The sequence below is a fragment of the Sinohyriopsis cumingii genome, chromosome 9, assembly GCF_028554795.1.
Source record: "Sinohyriopsis cumingii isolate HCF-2022 chromosome 9, ASM2855479v2, whole genome shotgun sequence".
Taxonomy (NCBI): domain Eukaryota; kingdom Metazoa; phylum Mollusca; class Bivalvia; order Unionida; family Unionidae; genus Sinohyriopsis; species Sinohyriopsis cumingii.
The window spans coordinates 123775101-123791992 of NC_142969.1; the positions used below are offsets into that span (position 1 = coordinate 123775101).

Here is a 16892-nt window from a genome sequence, read left to right on the forward strand (position 1 = left end):
GAATTCAAATGATACTATGCGAGCGAATCCGGTTAAATCAAAATCAGGCAGTGGTCCATTAATAGCAACACGAGTCATTTCATGTCTGGGGTGTCCAAATCGTTTAAAGTACCCAGCGGCGGGTCCATACCCAAGAAAACTCGCTGGATAACAGGCAACCATATCAACGGAAATCATGGCGTCGCGGTTGTATTCAGTGTTCCATAGTCCACCGTGATAGTATTCCAAACAACTGGATTGTACATCCGGTAGAAATTCCTTGCGCGTTGGTCTCCACGCATTTTTCCTTGCTGCAACATGAGCCTCAACCGATGGAATCGTAAAACAATTTGTTAGCAGTTGTTCATCATGCTCTTCAAATTCCATGGCGGTTTTTTTCATCTTGTTGTGAAACGCTTCAGTGCGATATAATTCACCGTTTGGTCTTACAAACTGATCAAAGGTATCCATGTCGTTTTCAGTGCTGCGAAGTAACCACACTGACACAGGGTCGTTTTTACACAAACAAGCAATAGCATCAAATAGTTTCCTCTCCGCGAGAAAACCATCCTCTCCCAGGAATTCCCCCGGGATATACTTTACTGTTCTATCCCGTGGAAATATTGTGACCGCGGGCGTCCACGCGTGTTCGTTATGATCAATAATTTTGATTGGGGCTCCATTTGATTTATACTTTGATTCATATAATACTTCACCGGTTATCGTTGTAACGGTTATTGGAAATCTCAGCGACGTTTCTAATTTCGCTATGTCGCTGATGGTTGCTCCTCGCTCGCGCACTGTCTCCTCCCATTGGTTTATTTTGCTACGTCGTAAATCGGTCAGTTTATTTCCTCGACACGCATTTGTAAAATGCTCTATTACTCGTTCTGCTACACAATTTATCCCCGTTGACTGTTTCATCGGCGCTAGTTTTCCGATATCAGGTTTCTTATTTAACGGGTATATTCCATAGACAACTGCTGTTTCAGGATACGCTCGTTCATAGTATGGTCTGTCAATTCCGGTTAACAGCCCTGGCTTGGAGTCGCGGCTAACAATAACTGTTTTCTTGTCGCTGAGAACCGGTTCAAATTTATCACGTATGATCCAATTACCTGATTCCACCCGGACAATGAATTTTACTCTGAAGAAATACTTTTTACCGTCAAGGTGTGATATTATCGTTGCTGCGCGGTTGTCGTTCATGGTAGCATCAACAACACCATCAATTCGAAATGTTGACCAACTATGAGATGCACCATCACGCTTGAATTCATTGATACAATCGCGTATTTTATTCAACAGGGTTCTATCGTTTATTAACGCTTTTGGTGCGTCCTTGAGGACTCTATCGAGATTAAACTTAATATTTTTCCAGGGCTTAATTGCTGCTAATCTCTCGAACTCCTCCATATAATTAAAACAAGTATTTAAATGAAAGAATATAGTATAATGAATCACTGCAAATGGTTGATGATTGGGTCGACAACCCCGTGCAATAAATCATGTAGAGGTGAATTCTGCGGGTATCATTTACAAAGCGTTCGTAATGGTTCTCTTGGCCCCCTCCCGTGCTTGGTTTGTCACGTTGGTGTAAGAGGAAAATCGCAGTTGTGTATCAATTGTGGCGGAAAGCGATACAGGGAGTTAGAACGTTATTACGACAAGCGAATTAAAAACGCCGTCATTGACCCCACCGCCGACTCAGTCAAGGACAAAATCATTAAAACTCCTCAGGACTACATTGAAAGGTTTATAATTAAACCAAATAATGAATTAGACAAGTAGTATTATTATACAAATGGACCAAGAATTTCAGCCGCATCCTGTGCTCGTTAATTACGAGGCATCTCGCGACGGCGTTGTTAGAAATTGTAGACTGAAGAAGCCGGTTGGTACCGTAAATAATCGGGGGTATTTGATGTTTAGTGCCGGAAAGAAAATTTATCTTGTTCACAGGGTGGTATATGAAACGTTTAAGGGGCCAATCGAGGACGGTCTCGTTATTGATCATATTGATGGATGTCCTCAAAATAATTCTCTTATAAACTTGCAAGCTATCTCTCAGAGTGAAAATAGTAAAAAAAGGCGGAACTGGTAAACACGCAAAAAAAGCAAGGGGTGTCAAATCGTTTGATACAATAACGCACGAAGAAAAAATATTTCACTCTATGAATGCGGCTGGTAGATACTTCGATATTTGTAGTAAATCAGTTCGATTTGTTGCAGAGAATATAACTAAAACAGCGATCTCAAAAAAGACGGGTCACAGAATTCGATTTTCGTATATAAATAAATCCTTGTCACCGTGACGAAGTCGCCATGACGAAATACTTCATACTAGATAACACACCTCGGGATTGATACGCAGGGTTCATTTTGTAAAATAATTTTTTTTTATTTAGAAATAAGATGTTTTATAAGAATATGAATATCGAAGACATCAATAATATATTAACCGAGATTTTAATATTAAAAAATCAAGGAATTGTATTATCTGATAAGCTTGATAACCAAAAAATATTGTCCGATTATGAAATTATTAACGAGCAATCAAAGAAAGGTCGATATACCTTGCCACGCGAGTATTCTTTTATAAAGCGATTACAATATACGATAAATGAAAACTTGTATGGCAATGACGTAAATGCATTTATTGGACTATTTACTGCCGTTGAGACAGTACGAAAAAAACTCGGACAGGCTTTTGAACGACGCCGGGAGATTTCTAGTAAGATCAAAAACATTAGAAGGATTATAGACGAAAACTCCGTGGAGCCCCCGATGGGACATACCCCCCCGCCATACTCGGCGGGAAATTAGAAATTACGGAGCAATTGCAATAATGGTAGGCGAATCACTTACTACTCGGCTAGCCAGAGAGCGGCTAGCGGCGCTTAAAAAGTTCATACCGTTACGAGACAGGGTCTGAAAACAACTTCAAACGCGGCAACAACTACAAACTGATTTTGCTGTTGGAAGTGAACAGCTCTTTGCTCCGATAAAGAGTGCAACTGTGCCCGTCCTCGGTGCGCTTGAAAAGATAGCGGCTCAGACCGAGCAAACAAAAGAGTCTCTAAAAACACTTCCTGCGAAAATAGCGGTTGCTACAACACACCAACGGAGGGAGAGGCCGCCACCACTCGCTATAACGGACCCACAAGAACCTTATGTTACAATAGCCGATGAAGAAGAACTAGGCGCCACCGCAAGAGAACCAGAAGAAGAAATACCGGAAGAAATACCGGAAGAAATAGAGAAAGAGGGGAATATACCCCGTAATGTACTTAAAAAGAGCACAATAGATAAAATTAGAAATCTCGGCTACGAAGAATTAGTTGATTTTACTGTTACAAATTTTGCTAAGGGCGCACGTGATGAGCATATCAATAGCGGCTACGAGAAAAATATAAGGTCGTTAAAGGACTGGACAAGAATAGTGTATTTGGCAAATAAATATAAAAATGAATTACCACCGCGTGATAATAATTATATAATATTCCACAATAAAGTAAAAAGTGAAAGACCAAAGCACGGAAAAGGATACTCTGTTGGTAAAGACGTTACTTGTCCTGGTAGTGTTCTCAGTGATATATCACGGCTGGAAGTACTAATCGGAGGAAAACGAGCCGGAAATAACTCTCCGGAAATAATCAATGAGGCCGCTGATATTTGCAGGCGGTTATTTGCCGGTGGTATCATGGACATAAATGTATATCGAACGCTCATAGACGAACTCGTGGACCACGGTCATTACAGCGATTGATCAATCACTGGTGATCAATCACTGGTGATCAATCACTAATTGGAAAACACTGGTGTTTTTTATAATAAAGATGATTATACACTACAACCATGATAAACCAGTCAGCGTCTACGTGGTAAACTCACGATTGCCTGTACACCGCGAGTGGTACGGAGACGGTCTCGGTAGCACCATTGCGGGGTTATTTACAAGAATGGCTCCAAAAGTGGCGCCGTTAGCTAAACAATTAGGAATGAAGGCTATTGATGTTATTCGTGATAGGGGAATTAGTGCTATTGGAGATGTTGCCGGAAAGGCATTTTCTGCCGCACGAGATAAACTAATGTCGTTGGTGAGAAAAAGAAAACAGAAACCACCGGTGATGCCATCAACGACAGTGATGCCTGCAAATGTCAGTAAAGTAATAAATAACGCCGTGGAAGAAAAACTAGAGTCGTTGGCGGCTCTGGCAAAGCCATCCACCGATGCAACAACCAATGCGCTCATGAACGCGATAGCGGGAAGTGGCCTACGACGAAAACGACGTTGATGAATTAAACATCAACATGATAAATAATAAAATGTTTGCGCAAACCGCTGATCCCGCGTTTGATATGGACGCCCCAGTGCGCAGGGATGATTCTGTCCGTGATTATCAATTTTATTCCTATCAACCACCACAAGCCGACCTACGATCGCGAATTGAACTTCAAGTCCAAGATACCAGTAAATACTTTTTGCCGTGTGAAGCGTTTATCGAAATTGAGGGAGAACTTGTAACAAATGTTGCCGATGATGCACCATACGCAAATGACCCTCGTGTTCGAGTTGGTTTTGTCAACAACGGTATCATGGCGTTATTTGAGAGTGCCAGATATCTTATTGACGGACGAGAAATTGAATCAATAGAACGCGAGGGTGATGTTGCAACAACGATAATCGGGCTAGCGAGATACTCAGATGATTATACAAGATCGGCGGGTCCATCTATGATGTTCGCGAAGGATACCACTAATAACGCTGATCATATTCAGTACATTAATGTGCTGACGGTGGGAGATACCGCAGTTGATAATCAAGCTGAAGCAGCTAACCCAGACCGCAGAGTAAAACCACTCGCTAATTTCACTGTTATAAAAAGTACTAACGATGATTTTAATCTCGGGTTTGCAACACGAGTAGCAACATTACAAGGACAACGCCGACAGTTTTCATGCGCGATTCCACTTCATCACATATTCGGATTCTGCAGAAATGTCAGAAAAGTTATCTATGGGGCTAAACATACAATTGCTCTAACGCGAAGGGGTGATGATAACAATGCAATATGGCGTGCTGCTGGTGTCGCTGCCGGTAAAGTTGTTTTAACTAAAATAGCATTGTGGATGCCGGTGTTAACTCCATCAGTTACCACGGAAGCACGATTGTTATCATTTATGGAACGGGGGGGAAATCGTTGTTGAGTTGGCTAGCGGTAACAACTGATGCTAAAGAGGATAATGTCGGCGATACATTTACATGGCACCTGGCATCCAAACAGGGTGTTTCAGCCCCGCGTCATATATTTATAGCGCTACAGAATAGGGAACGATTGGGTAATCAAGAACGCAGTCATATGATATTTGATCAATTAGGAGTCAGGGAGGTTTCGCTGAGAATAAACGGACAACAGGAACCATCCGAGGATATACAGCTTAATTACGGCGACAACCATGTCGCACGTGTGTACCATCGATTGCTGTCATATATGGGTCGTGATCAAAACGTTGACACCGGTTTGCAAATATCACAACTTGATTTTAAAAACCTGTATCCGATTTATTACTTTTCGTTGGAACATCTTGATTTAACGAGATAGTCCGTCGTTGATATACACTTCCGAGCTCGTATAGCCCCGGGTGGTGTTAATTATAGAGCGGTTGCTGTCATTCTCAGCGATAAATCAATGCTGTTGGAAGGTGTTGGTGAACGAATGAGAATCGTTGATGCACCAGTGGAAAACATGTAATTGAAAACATAAACGCGTTTACAATAAAAATGTCGTATAATGTTGTCGGTGTAGAGTTGACCGATGGTCAAGTCAAGAAATTACGATCAAAGTCGGCTAAACAATGTGGAACCACAATAACGTTAAAGCCGTCACAGATGGCAGGTGGTAATCATAAGATATCGTTGACGGCGCGTTAAATAAAACATTTCAATGATGCGATGAAGAATAAAAAGGGTGTTCAAATAGATTTTTCAGCCGCAGCGATTAAAAACATGGAAAAGACCGGTGGGATATTTCCGTTGTTAGCTGCGATTCTAGCGTTGATTGCCGCGGCGGCCCCAGAAGTGACGAAGGCGGCGGCGTTAGGAGCCGTTGGTACCGCGGCGGGAATGGCATTGAAGAAGGCAACCGGGAAAGGCTATAAAAAAAAACGACCCGTAGCCGGAAAGGGTCTAAGACTACCGGGAACCCCGTATTCATGGTACTCGGGGAAGGGTCTAAGACTACCGGGAACCGTTTAATGACTCCTATGTCTAATTTTGATTTAATAGATGCCGCAAACGCGTTAGCGATAAAAAACTTCAGAGGTGTTTTTATGAGGGATCAATTACCGACAAAACCAAGGAATATTGAAACCGGTATAATTAACCTCGATAAATCCTCCGGAGCGGGGACTCATTGGGTTGCATACGCAATTGAACCGCGTGCGATCGTCTATTTTGATTCATACGGGTTAGCCCCGCCAAACGAGTTCATGCGGTATATCCGGGCGTGTTCAGCCCCGGTTTTTTATTCCACGCTGCCAACACAACAATTAAGTGACCCACCGATATGCGGCCGTGAGGTATTGAACGTACTCGCGGCGATTTCATCATCGCGGAAACCACCTCATGTGGTTGTAAACGAATACACTAGTGGGGTCGTAGAGGCCCGGCGGGTTAATTAAAAACACAGTTTTTTTTTACAATAATAATGATTGATATCTGGGGACGACCGGTTTCGGCGCTGAAAGAATCCACGTAAACGCTCGCCACCGATGACATAAAAAAACTAATCGAGGATGAAATCGCTGATACGTTAAATTTAACCAGTGTTGACCCGGGCGAAATAGTTGTATTTCAAGACCGCCAGGGTAAACTGAAATCCAGTAATGTGTCGCTGAATGACGTTTTAATACGACAGCCTGATGCCGCCGAGAACAATATCGCGTTGTATACCGATGACGGACGACTTAAATCAGGTGAATCCATCTTGACGATAAATGGAAAAATAAATAAACTGGGCGACAATTATATATCCGTGTCGGATTCGTTAAAAAATTTGTATGATAAATTTGACGCGCAAGCAAATCAGTTCGAGGGGATACAAAAGTCTGTCACCGATATACAACTCACTACTGCTAGTTTTTTTGGAACCCCGACGGTAACCGAACCGAATCTTGTGGGGATAAAAAGTACTATTTCGGAGTTTACAACGCTGTCGGGCCAATTTTACACGTTACGAAAAAATTTTAACAGGGCTGATAACACCATTGATAAATTCTTTGGTAAAAAAAATACCAAACCGGATGAAATTACAATAACTATAAATGATATCACTGCGTATAGACAGGAAATAGAAACAATCAAAACTGATGTTGAAGCGAACAAAAGGAGTGTAGACGCGCATAAACGGGAAATAGAAATAATCAAAACTGATGTTGAAGCGAACAAAAGGGGTGTAGACGCGACACAGGAAATAGAAATAATCAAAACTAATGTTGAAGCGAACAAAAGGGGTGTAGACGCGCATAAACGGGAAATAGAAATAATCAAAACTAATGTTGAAGCGAACAAAAGGGGTGTAGACGCGCATAAACGGGAAATAGAAATAATCAAAACTGATGTTGTAACGAACGAAATGAGTATAGACACGCATAAATGGGAAATAGAAACAATCAAAATTAACGTTGAATCGATCAAAGGGAATGTATAGACATATGGACAGGAAACAGAAAAAATCAAAACTGATGTTGAAACGATCAAAGCGGGGTTATACGTGCATATACAGGAAATAGGAACAATCAAAACTGATGTTGCAGCGATTAACAACAGACTATTGGATGTGACAAAAATAAAAATCCCTCATGAGAACACCATCAACACAGTATACACGACTCGGCATGGAATATTAACTTGGACTCCTACACAGAATATAATAAATATCACCGCAACTGTTAAGGGTATTTATCGATTTACACTGGTTTCAATGATGCAGTTTAATATATCATCGTCAAGTTCATCCGGGTTTAACAATACAATATCAACAATTATAGACAAGGACGCAACTGAACCGTTTACAATTAAAGCCGTTGATAGAACTTTAACCAGGGCAGACATTACATGGTATGTGGAATTTGTAGCGGATCTAAGTAATTAAAAACACTAGCTCTTTTAAAATAAAAATGACCACCAAGGTAATTGAATCAGAGGTATCACCGACGTCACATCAATATCGATTCAATACCGTAAAAGAATTCTCCACGAATTTGAAAACGCTTTCCGAACAATACCGTGTAAAAATAAAAAAATACCGTCGAAAAATAACCACCATCGACGCGGTCGTGTACTCGGTGTCAGGTATAGTAGCCGGTACCGGTGTTATTTTATCCACGGTGACCATGATGGCCCCGATCGCTGTTCCAATCGCTATCTGCGCGGCGACAACAATTGCTGGAGTCGCCAACGCAATCACTAGAAAGATATCATCGTGTTCTCAGAAAAAACTCAACGAGTATACAGTAAAACATCAAATAGTATCCGACGCGTACTCGAAATTATCCGGGTTGATCTCGTTGGCGATAGATAATTCGTTTATATCCGATGTTGAATTCTCCACGATGGTCCAGTTGTATGACTCCGCGATGTCAAAAATCGAGGATTTTCAACTGGAAGCTGGAAACCACGTCGCTGAAACCACTTCAATGGGCTTAAAACATCCTCCTGAAAACAAGCAGGTTGTTAATATTCGGTGTTGAAATTAAACACTAGAAACGACGAATAATAATAATGTCGCTGAACCCCGAAGGGTTGCAATTACTTCAACGGATCGCGGAGAACACCACTCCGGTACAAACAAGTATGATATCGATAACATCAACGAAGCCAGAATTCAGTATAAACTTCCCTTCTCCGATTCCAGTGAAGGAAATAGCGCTGGCAAAATTGCGAATATATCACAGTTGGCCTAATATCCGAGCGGAAGCATTTAACGGACAACAACCCAATAACTCGCTGGTTTTTGCATGGACAAATAAACCCGATGGGACCCCAGACTGGAATGAGGTTACAATACCAACTGGGTCATACCAAGTAGAACAAATCAATAAAGAATTTCAACGCTGGATAAAATCGATCACAGGAAAAGAATCAAAAATCGCTATTACGGTCCATGAACCGACGTTATCGTCGACGATTGAAATAAGCACACCGGGGTATATGGTTGATATTTATAACAGTTCAATAAGAACCATACTAGGTTGGCCTGAGAATCCACCTCATGAAATCCCCGCGGACTTGCACACAAATGAGCAATCGTATCATGAAATTATTACCAGTTATCAAGATGATTTGTCTATTATAAAAAGCACGTTATTACCCAGTTGGTTTATATTTCAAGACAGGAATGCCATGCAGTGGTATTTTCAGTATAAGGAAACTCCTGAATCGCACGCCATATTAACAATTAATTTAAATGATATCGCTAGTGCTTTTATCGAGATTAATCATGATTACCAATTTCAACTAGAACAACTACGGAAAACAAAAGCACGAAAACACGTTGAGGTGTTAAATCAACTCATATCAGACATGGAATATATCAATGAACGAATCGTTAAAATATCCGCTAACAGCGATGATAATAAACAAAAATTCCTAACCGAGTATAATATCACAGAAGCCGATTTACCCGATTTCAAGTTTCCAGGATACAACGCGCCAGAACTAAGAAAGTCTCTTAATGATTTTCTCGGTCCATCAACTATTCTCAGACACGATAACGGAGATGGTGGTAGGCATATTGCTCCATACAACGTAAATATCGCATCGGTGATAGCAATCAATCTAGTGTGTGATGTTATCGAAGGGAGTTACTAGGTAGATACCAAGCAATCAAATCAAGCTCAACAGGGGTATATCCTTTATTCATTTTCACCAACAGCCCCTCCCGGATTCTTAATCGTTGAGAGCCCAATTAATCCGGTCTATATGCGATGCCATAATCGGTTTTTAACGAGAATTAATTTTAGACTTACCGATCAGTCAAATAACCTAATTGATCTACAAGAGGAGGAGTTAGTGATCACTCTGTTTGTAAGATCATTGTAAATAACTTCTTAGCAGCGGGGGGGGGGGGGGAAATGACATCGACGCGGTCGTCGCTGTGTTTACCGGACGCTGACGACGCTGGGATCGACGCGCAGAAAGTGTATTAAACCAGATGACGTCACCGTTGTGTAGGATGGACCGTCGTCGTTTTTTTTTTACCGGGCGCTGATGACACCGGATCCGCTGAGTGCAGAAAGTATTAATTAAGCAAAATAACGATTGGACAAAATGTCGGATTCGCCCCCCCCCCCTGCTGCTACAAGAGATCATGCATTAAAATTCAAGAGTTATATAATCGAAATAGATAATCACTCCTTTGGGACTGGATCAGAAATCTAAAAATAAATTAAATAAGTCTTCAAATAAATCAGAAACCTCTTTCAATTTAGTTACCAAGCTCTCTGATTTATTTGAATAAGTTTATAAATAGAGTTTCCGGGCATAAAAAATAAAAGTTTCTTAAAATTTAATAATAACTACTCTCCGAACTGGGGGCCCCGAGTGGCCGAGTGGTCTAAAGCGCTCTTCGTTACGGATCACTGCCATCTCACCTCTGTCTGCGGCGGTTCGAGTCTAGGATTCAGCCAATGTGGGTATGTGAGAAAGCTTGCCAGTAGCTTCTCGTGGGTCGGTGGTTCTTTCCGGCGTTTTCCCGGGTTCTTCCTCCACCATTAATACTGGCCGCCATGTATAGCCTATCGCGTGCTGAAAAATGGCGTTAAACCCCACAACAACAACAACAACAACAACTCTCCGAACTGTTGTTCCACTTGAAGGTACAAGCTAGAGTAGTTAATTAAGAGTACCGCCTTAACCAAAAGTTCATGCACAGCAAGAAGTAAATCAGCAAATTGGTCCCGAAGGAAATCAGACAGCTGAACTGAGTGGTTATAACCAGAACATCACTAAATGCATAACAACTGATAAACAGTCATGTAAAATCCAAACTATATAGGTGATTTTACTAATTTAACAGTTGTCATATTACATGGCATATTGACACTATTGATGTTAGCTTAATTGGTATTCTTGCCAGGAAATTTGCTTCATTAGGTACAGCTGTTTTTGAGAAGTTCAAAATAACAAATATTGATGCATGGCAAAAACGTGACCCAGGACCATGCCATAAGCTCGTTAGTCCTTACAATCTAAAAATTAAAGCCATATGAAGTACCTTCTTACCAGAATCTAGAACAAGACAAGTTTACCTGCCAGGCCTTAGCACCTGAAATATCTGATTGTCTAATCCTAATATCGGAAACATCTACCTGCCAGTCTTTAGCAACGAACATATGCAGTCCAATAAAATCCATGTAATGTGTAGACAGTATGCATGCAGTCCAATAAATACAGTGTAATGTGTAGACAGTATGCATGCAGTCCAATAAATACAGTGTAATGTGTAGACAGTATGCATTCAGTGCAATAAATACAGTGTAATGTGTAGACAGTATGCATGCAGTCCAATAAAATCCATGTAATGTGCAGACAGTATGCATGCAGTCCAATAAATAGTGTAATGTGTAGACAGTATGCATGCAGTCCAATAAATACAGTGTAATGTGTAGACAGTATGCATTCAGTGCAATAAATACAGTGTAATGTGTAGACAGTATGCATGCAGTCCAATAAAATCCATGTAATGTGCAGACAGTATGCATGCAGTCCAATAGTGTAATGTGTAGACAGTATGCATGCAGTCCAATAAATAGTGTAATGTGTAGACAGTATGCATGCAGTCCAATAAATACAGTGTAATGTGTAGACAGTACGCATGCAGTCCAATAAATACAGTGTAATGTGCAGAAGATATGTATGCAGTCCAATAAATACAGTGTAATGTGTAGACAGTATGCATGCAGTCCAATAAATACAATGTAATGTGTAGACAGTATGCATGCAGTCCAATAAATACAGTGTAATGTGCAGAAGATATGTATGCAGTCCAAATTCCAATGAATAGTGTAATGTATATTAGTTATGAATGCAGTTCAATAAATACATTGTAGTTTGTCAACTTGCTCATGTTTCATCTTGACTATTTAAAACAAATCTATTTACAATATGGACCTCCCACTTACACTTACAAAACATTGCATAATTATGCAGATTTAGCAAGGAGGCAGGATATGATCTCATTATGCATGGTAATGATGCAGAAATCAAACCAAAGGAAATGTCAGCGGCAAGAGTTTTAAGACTTTCTATACTTTACTGTTCATCACACTGACAGTTTATTTCCCATGCTCCATTGATATTCATTCATATACATGTATACCAATCGCCCACTGTGTATTAGTGATATTTTCAGATACCCAACCCTCAGCCAACTGCCATAACCCTCTCAAAAATAATGGAGAAAGTCATATTTATAACTTCATACTTTAATACTGTACTTCATGGATATAATCTATTCATACTACTAAGCTGATCAATAATGCATTCAAGGATCTCTCCTGTTGTATTATTGGTACAATTCAAATTCTACTGCACAGACCTGCATTAATGAAGAATATGCTGATGGATGCAAGTTAACATCATTGACGGTTGTGTATTCTAATACCCTGAGAAAAAAGGTACAGCATTACTCTGACACAATATTGAAAACAATAATAATAAAAATAATATGTATCAACCCTCAGCAGTGACAAATATAAACTAATGAATTTCAGGATCTGTCCTGTTTTATTATTAGGTCGATTTGAATTCAACTGCACAGACCTTCAGCATCAAAGAATACGCCAACACATGTGAGTTGACATCATTGGCAGTTGTGTATTCTTCTACCCTAGGAAATAAGGTACTGTATTACTCTGACTCAATACACTGACACAATAATAATAGTAATAATAATAATAATAATTATCAACCCTCATCAGTGACATAAAAATCTGAACAATATTCATGAACTTGCAACTTGGAACTCAAATGACTCCTAATACAGAACTGTTAGAGAATTCTACATTTTTTGCCATCTTTTCTTTCCATATAACCTCTACCTGATAGATTGCAATACTTGGAAATCATAAATATAAATGAATAAATACCAACAGAATCATGCAAATCACCCCAAAAAGTATCTCTAGCCGATAAGCTACCTCCCCCCTTAGAAATATTGAGCTGTAACATTCTGGAAGTTAAAAACTTAACATAGATCTTTTGTGCTGAAATCTCTCTGGGCATAGTATAGAAAGTTACACAGTTCTACTCAGAAACGTGTTTTCAGTAAAGTCGATTGTATTATTTACCACACATCAAATTGGATTTCTTAATTTCATTTATCTTCTGAGTAGGCATGAAAGGTAGTAAAAACAAAAACTGCACGTCTAAAGTTGTAAGTAACACCTATAATTTACTTAGCTTTAGTGGAGAATGTTAAGATTTTGCCTGGTATACAGGAGTAAATGTCCAGAATTACCAGTAGTTGCAGTGATGGACCACTGATTGCAAGCAACTAACCAAATACAAATGTTAATTACTAAACAGTGCTAAATACCTTACGAGTTGTCGATAAGGAAAGGTGGAATACAATGTAGGCTGTATAGAAAAGACGAATTAATCATGGTACATTCAACAGTCAAATGGAATTTTTACCTATTAATGTTTACTTTTGTTGGCATCAGTGTCATTTACATCAGAAGTCCATTTTCAAAAAAAGGGGAAATAGATTCTGCAGACTCATTTATAAAATATACTTTTCTGGGCTATTTCATAAAGTTTCTACTGATACTGTGGTGTCCTATAAAAATCACATATACTCCAAAAACAGTTTTATTATGATTATTATAGCACAAGGATTAACTGTTATTACTCCCATTTTCTTTATGTAAGTTTGGCATGTTGCTACAAAATTATGACTTCTCGAGGGTCGGTGGTTCTTTCCGGGGTATTCTCGGGTTCTTCCTCCACCATTAATACTGGCCGCCATGTATAGCCTATCGTGTGCTGAAAAATGGCGTTAATCCCTACAACAACAACAACAACAAAATTATGAAATGGGATGGGTGGGGGACGTCACAGTGAAAATGTGACATGCCAAATAATTTTCCACATACTTTACACTGATAGCACATGGCAGCAATCTTAATATTAAGCATGATGTCACAATGAAGTACACCTGGCCTGCCATACACAGTCTGGTTCACCACCTCTCATTTTTTGACTGGATATACCGGTAGATCAATGGAACTCTGAGAGCCTATTAAAAGGTACCAGTATTACTTATTGTATATGGACTTATCACATAAAAAACAAACCCTAACAAGTATAGAACTTACTGCATATGTCCTTCCCTTAAGTGCCTGCCAAAACCTGTGTTTGAAATACGATCCACATATGGTATATTATCTGACTTAGTTTTATGGCTAATATATGACAGTTGTATCATCCAGGGCGTTGGGGGTGATACCTCCTTAACCTGAGGTAAAAACTGAACACATTCTGAATGTCAGTCAATTTTAGGACCATATCTTGAACTGCTGAATATAGAGTTGTACAGTATCCTTTAAAAATGTCCTGAAGTGTTAAATGCCTTGTATTTAATGTAATCAGTATACATGAAGTTGCCAGGCAAATAATGTTGAGTTATTCACTGTACCAAATGAAGCATTCCACTTCTTTGTACAATTTCCCATTTATTACCAATTTTCATGGCATGTAACGGTTAAACCTACATGCATATTTCATGTGCACTGTGCACTGTCAACTCCCTGTTTATGGTAAACTATTTAATACCATATTTCATGCTTGTATTGATATGTATCTTCATATGTTTAACAAAATTTGTGTTCTTGGTAAACAGTTGCTACATATTTCATATATTTAATGGTAACTATCACCAGAATGTGTCATAAAGTTTCTAATCCCTAAAACAACTTCCTTCCAAACATTTATTCAAAAAAATAACACATGAATAAAAAAATGGTATCTTTCCAGTTCTCACCTATACTTGTTATGTAGTGTCTTCTCATGTTAGAGCTAGGAACAATTTTCCATATAGTTCATAGACTGCTTGAGTGGCCTAGTCGTTAGAAATGCCTGCCTCAAATGTGGGAGGTCATAGGTTCAAACCCCAGCCAAGTCATACCAAAGACTTACAAAAATGGCACTAACTGCTGCCTTGCTAGACACTCAGCATTAAGAGGTTAGTGTTAGGACTGGTCGGCCTGGTGTCAGGATAATGTCACTGGGTGGGACATCATGCTACAAGTCTGTGGCATGACGACCCAATGCTAGACACTATAAACTGCTACACTGCAGATATTCTTGTGATATGACTGAAAAATTGTTAAAGCTACGTTAAAAATCAAAATCACACACAAACATACAGTTCACATTTGAATGGTTTGTCATCAGTATGTATATTCATGATTTTTCAACACTGAGCTGGTGTTAAACAACTGGCCATAAAATTCATATTTATATCATTTTGTCACCTGTGTGTATCTTCAAGTGACATGACAAATAAAAGCTCTGGCTAAACGCTTTTCCACATATTCCACATATATATGGTTTGTCACCAGAATGCAAATTCATGTGGTCCTGTAACATATTGTCCATGGCAAACGCTTTACCACAAATTTTACATATGTGCGGTTTGTCACCTTTGTGTCTCATCACATGATTTGACAAAGAAGAGGCCTGGCTATACGATCTGCCACATACTTTACAAACATGTGATTTGTTATTAGTATGTATCCTAGTGTGTAACGTCAAATAGGATCTCACGCCAAACAATTTACCACAAATTTCACACTTGAATGGTTTGTCACCAGTATGCATCCTCATGTGATTTTGCAATCTTGTATTGAATCTAAATGATTTACTGCACATTTTACACTTGTATGGTTTGTCACCGGTGTGCACCAACATATGTGTAGACAAGGCAGAGCTCTGGCGAAACATTTTGCCACATACTTTACAGGAGTATGGTTTATCATCGGTATGTATCCTAGTATGTATGGTCAGAGAGGAGTTCATGGTAAACGATTTACCACAAATTTTACACTCGAATGGTGTGTCACCAGTATGTATTTTCATGTGACTGTTTACTCCTGATTTCTCTGTAAACCGTTTATCACATACGTTACATTTGTATGGTTTGTTTCGTTTGTCACTAGTGTGTATCTTCAAGTGTGCGGCCAAGTGAGATTTCTGTGCAAATAATTTCCCACAAAATTCACATTTGTACGGCTTGTCCTTTGTGTGTATCCTCCTATGAATGTACAAGTGAGAATTCTGGGTAAATAATGTCCCACATATTTCACATTTGTATGGCTTGTCTCCAGTGTGTACCCTCAAGTGTATAGACAAGTTATGTTGCTGTCGAAATAATTTCCCACAAAGTTCACATTTGAATGGTCTGTCACTAACGTGCATCATCTGGTTTTCCATCTCAGAACATATGAAACATGTTTTGCAATTCAGTTCACATTTGTATTGTCTACTTCAGTTAGCATCATAGTGTGAAAAGCATTGATCCGCAGTCTTCAGGACACACGGTACTAATTATACTGAAGAACTGTGAACCAGTCTAGAAATGGGTGAAGAAATAATAGAGTATTTACAGGTTTGGTGGTCCATAATTGGTTAATAATGAAAATTAAAATTTTAGGAAAAATATCTTTTGAGAGCTTATCCTATATGTAATGTAAAAAAAATATTGACAAATTTCTACTGATGCAATTTTAGCATTTTTACAGGCTTGACTCAGGAGTACTCAATACTGAAAGTAGCACCTGATTCATTTGGTGCAGAATCAATAACACGTGTTTCATGCACACGTATGTAAACAAATTGCCGCGGGTCA

General features: G+C 39.3%; 1 protein-coding gene across 1 annotated transcript in view; it reads right to left on the reverse strand.

Annotated features, from left to right (window-relative positions):
* Window positions 1–16570, reverse strand: part of LOC149792836 (uncharacterized) — a 32095-nt gene extending 15525 nt beyond the window's left edge. Inside the window, exon 1 of the mRNA XM_089971297.1 lies at window positions 15027–16570. Coding sequence (XP_089827423.1) covers window positions 15503–16477 — 975 coding nt within the window. The 5' untranslated portion in view covers window positions 16478–16570 and the 3' untranslated portion in view covers window positions 15027–15502. The remainder of the gene's footprint in view (window positions 1–15026) is intronic.
* Window positions 16571–16892: the final 322 nt, after the last annotated feature.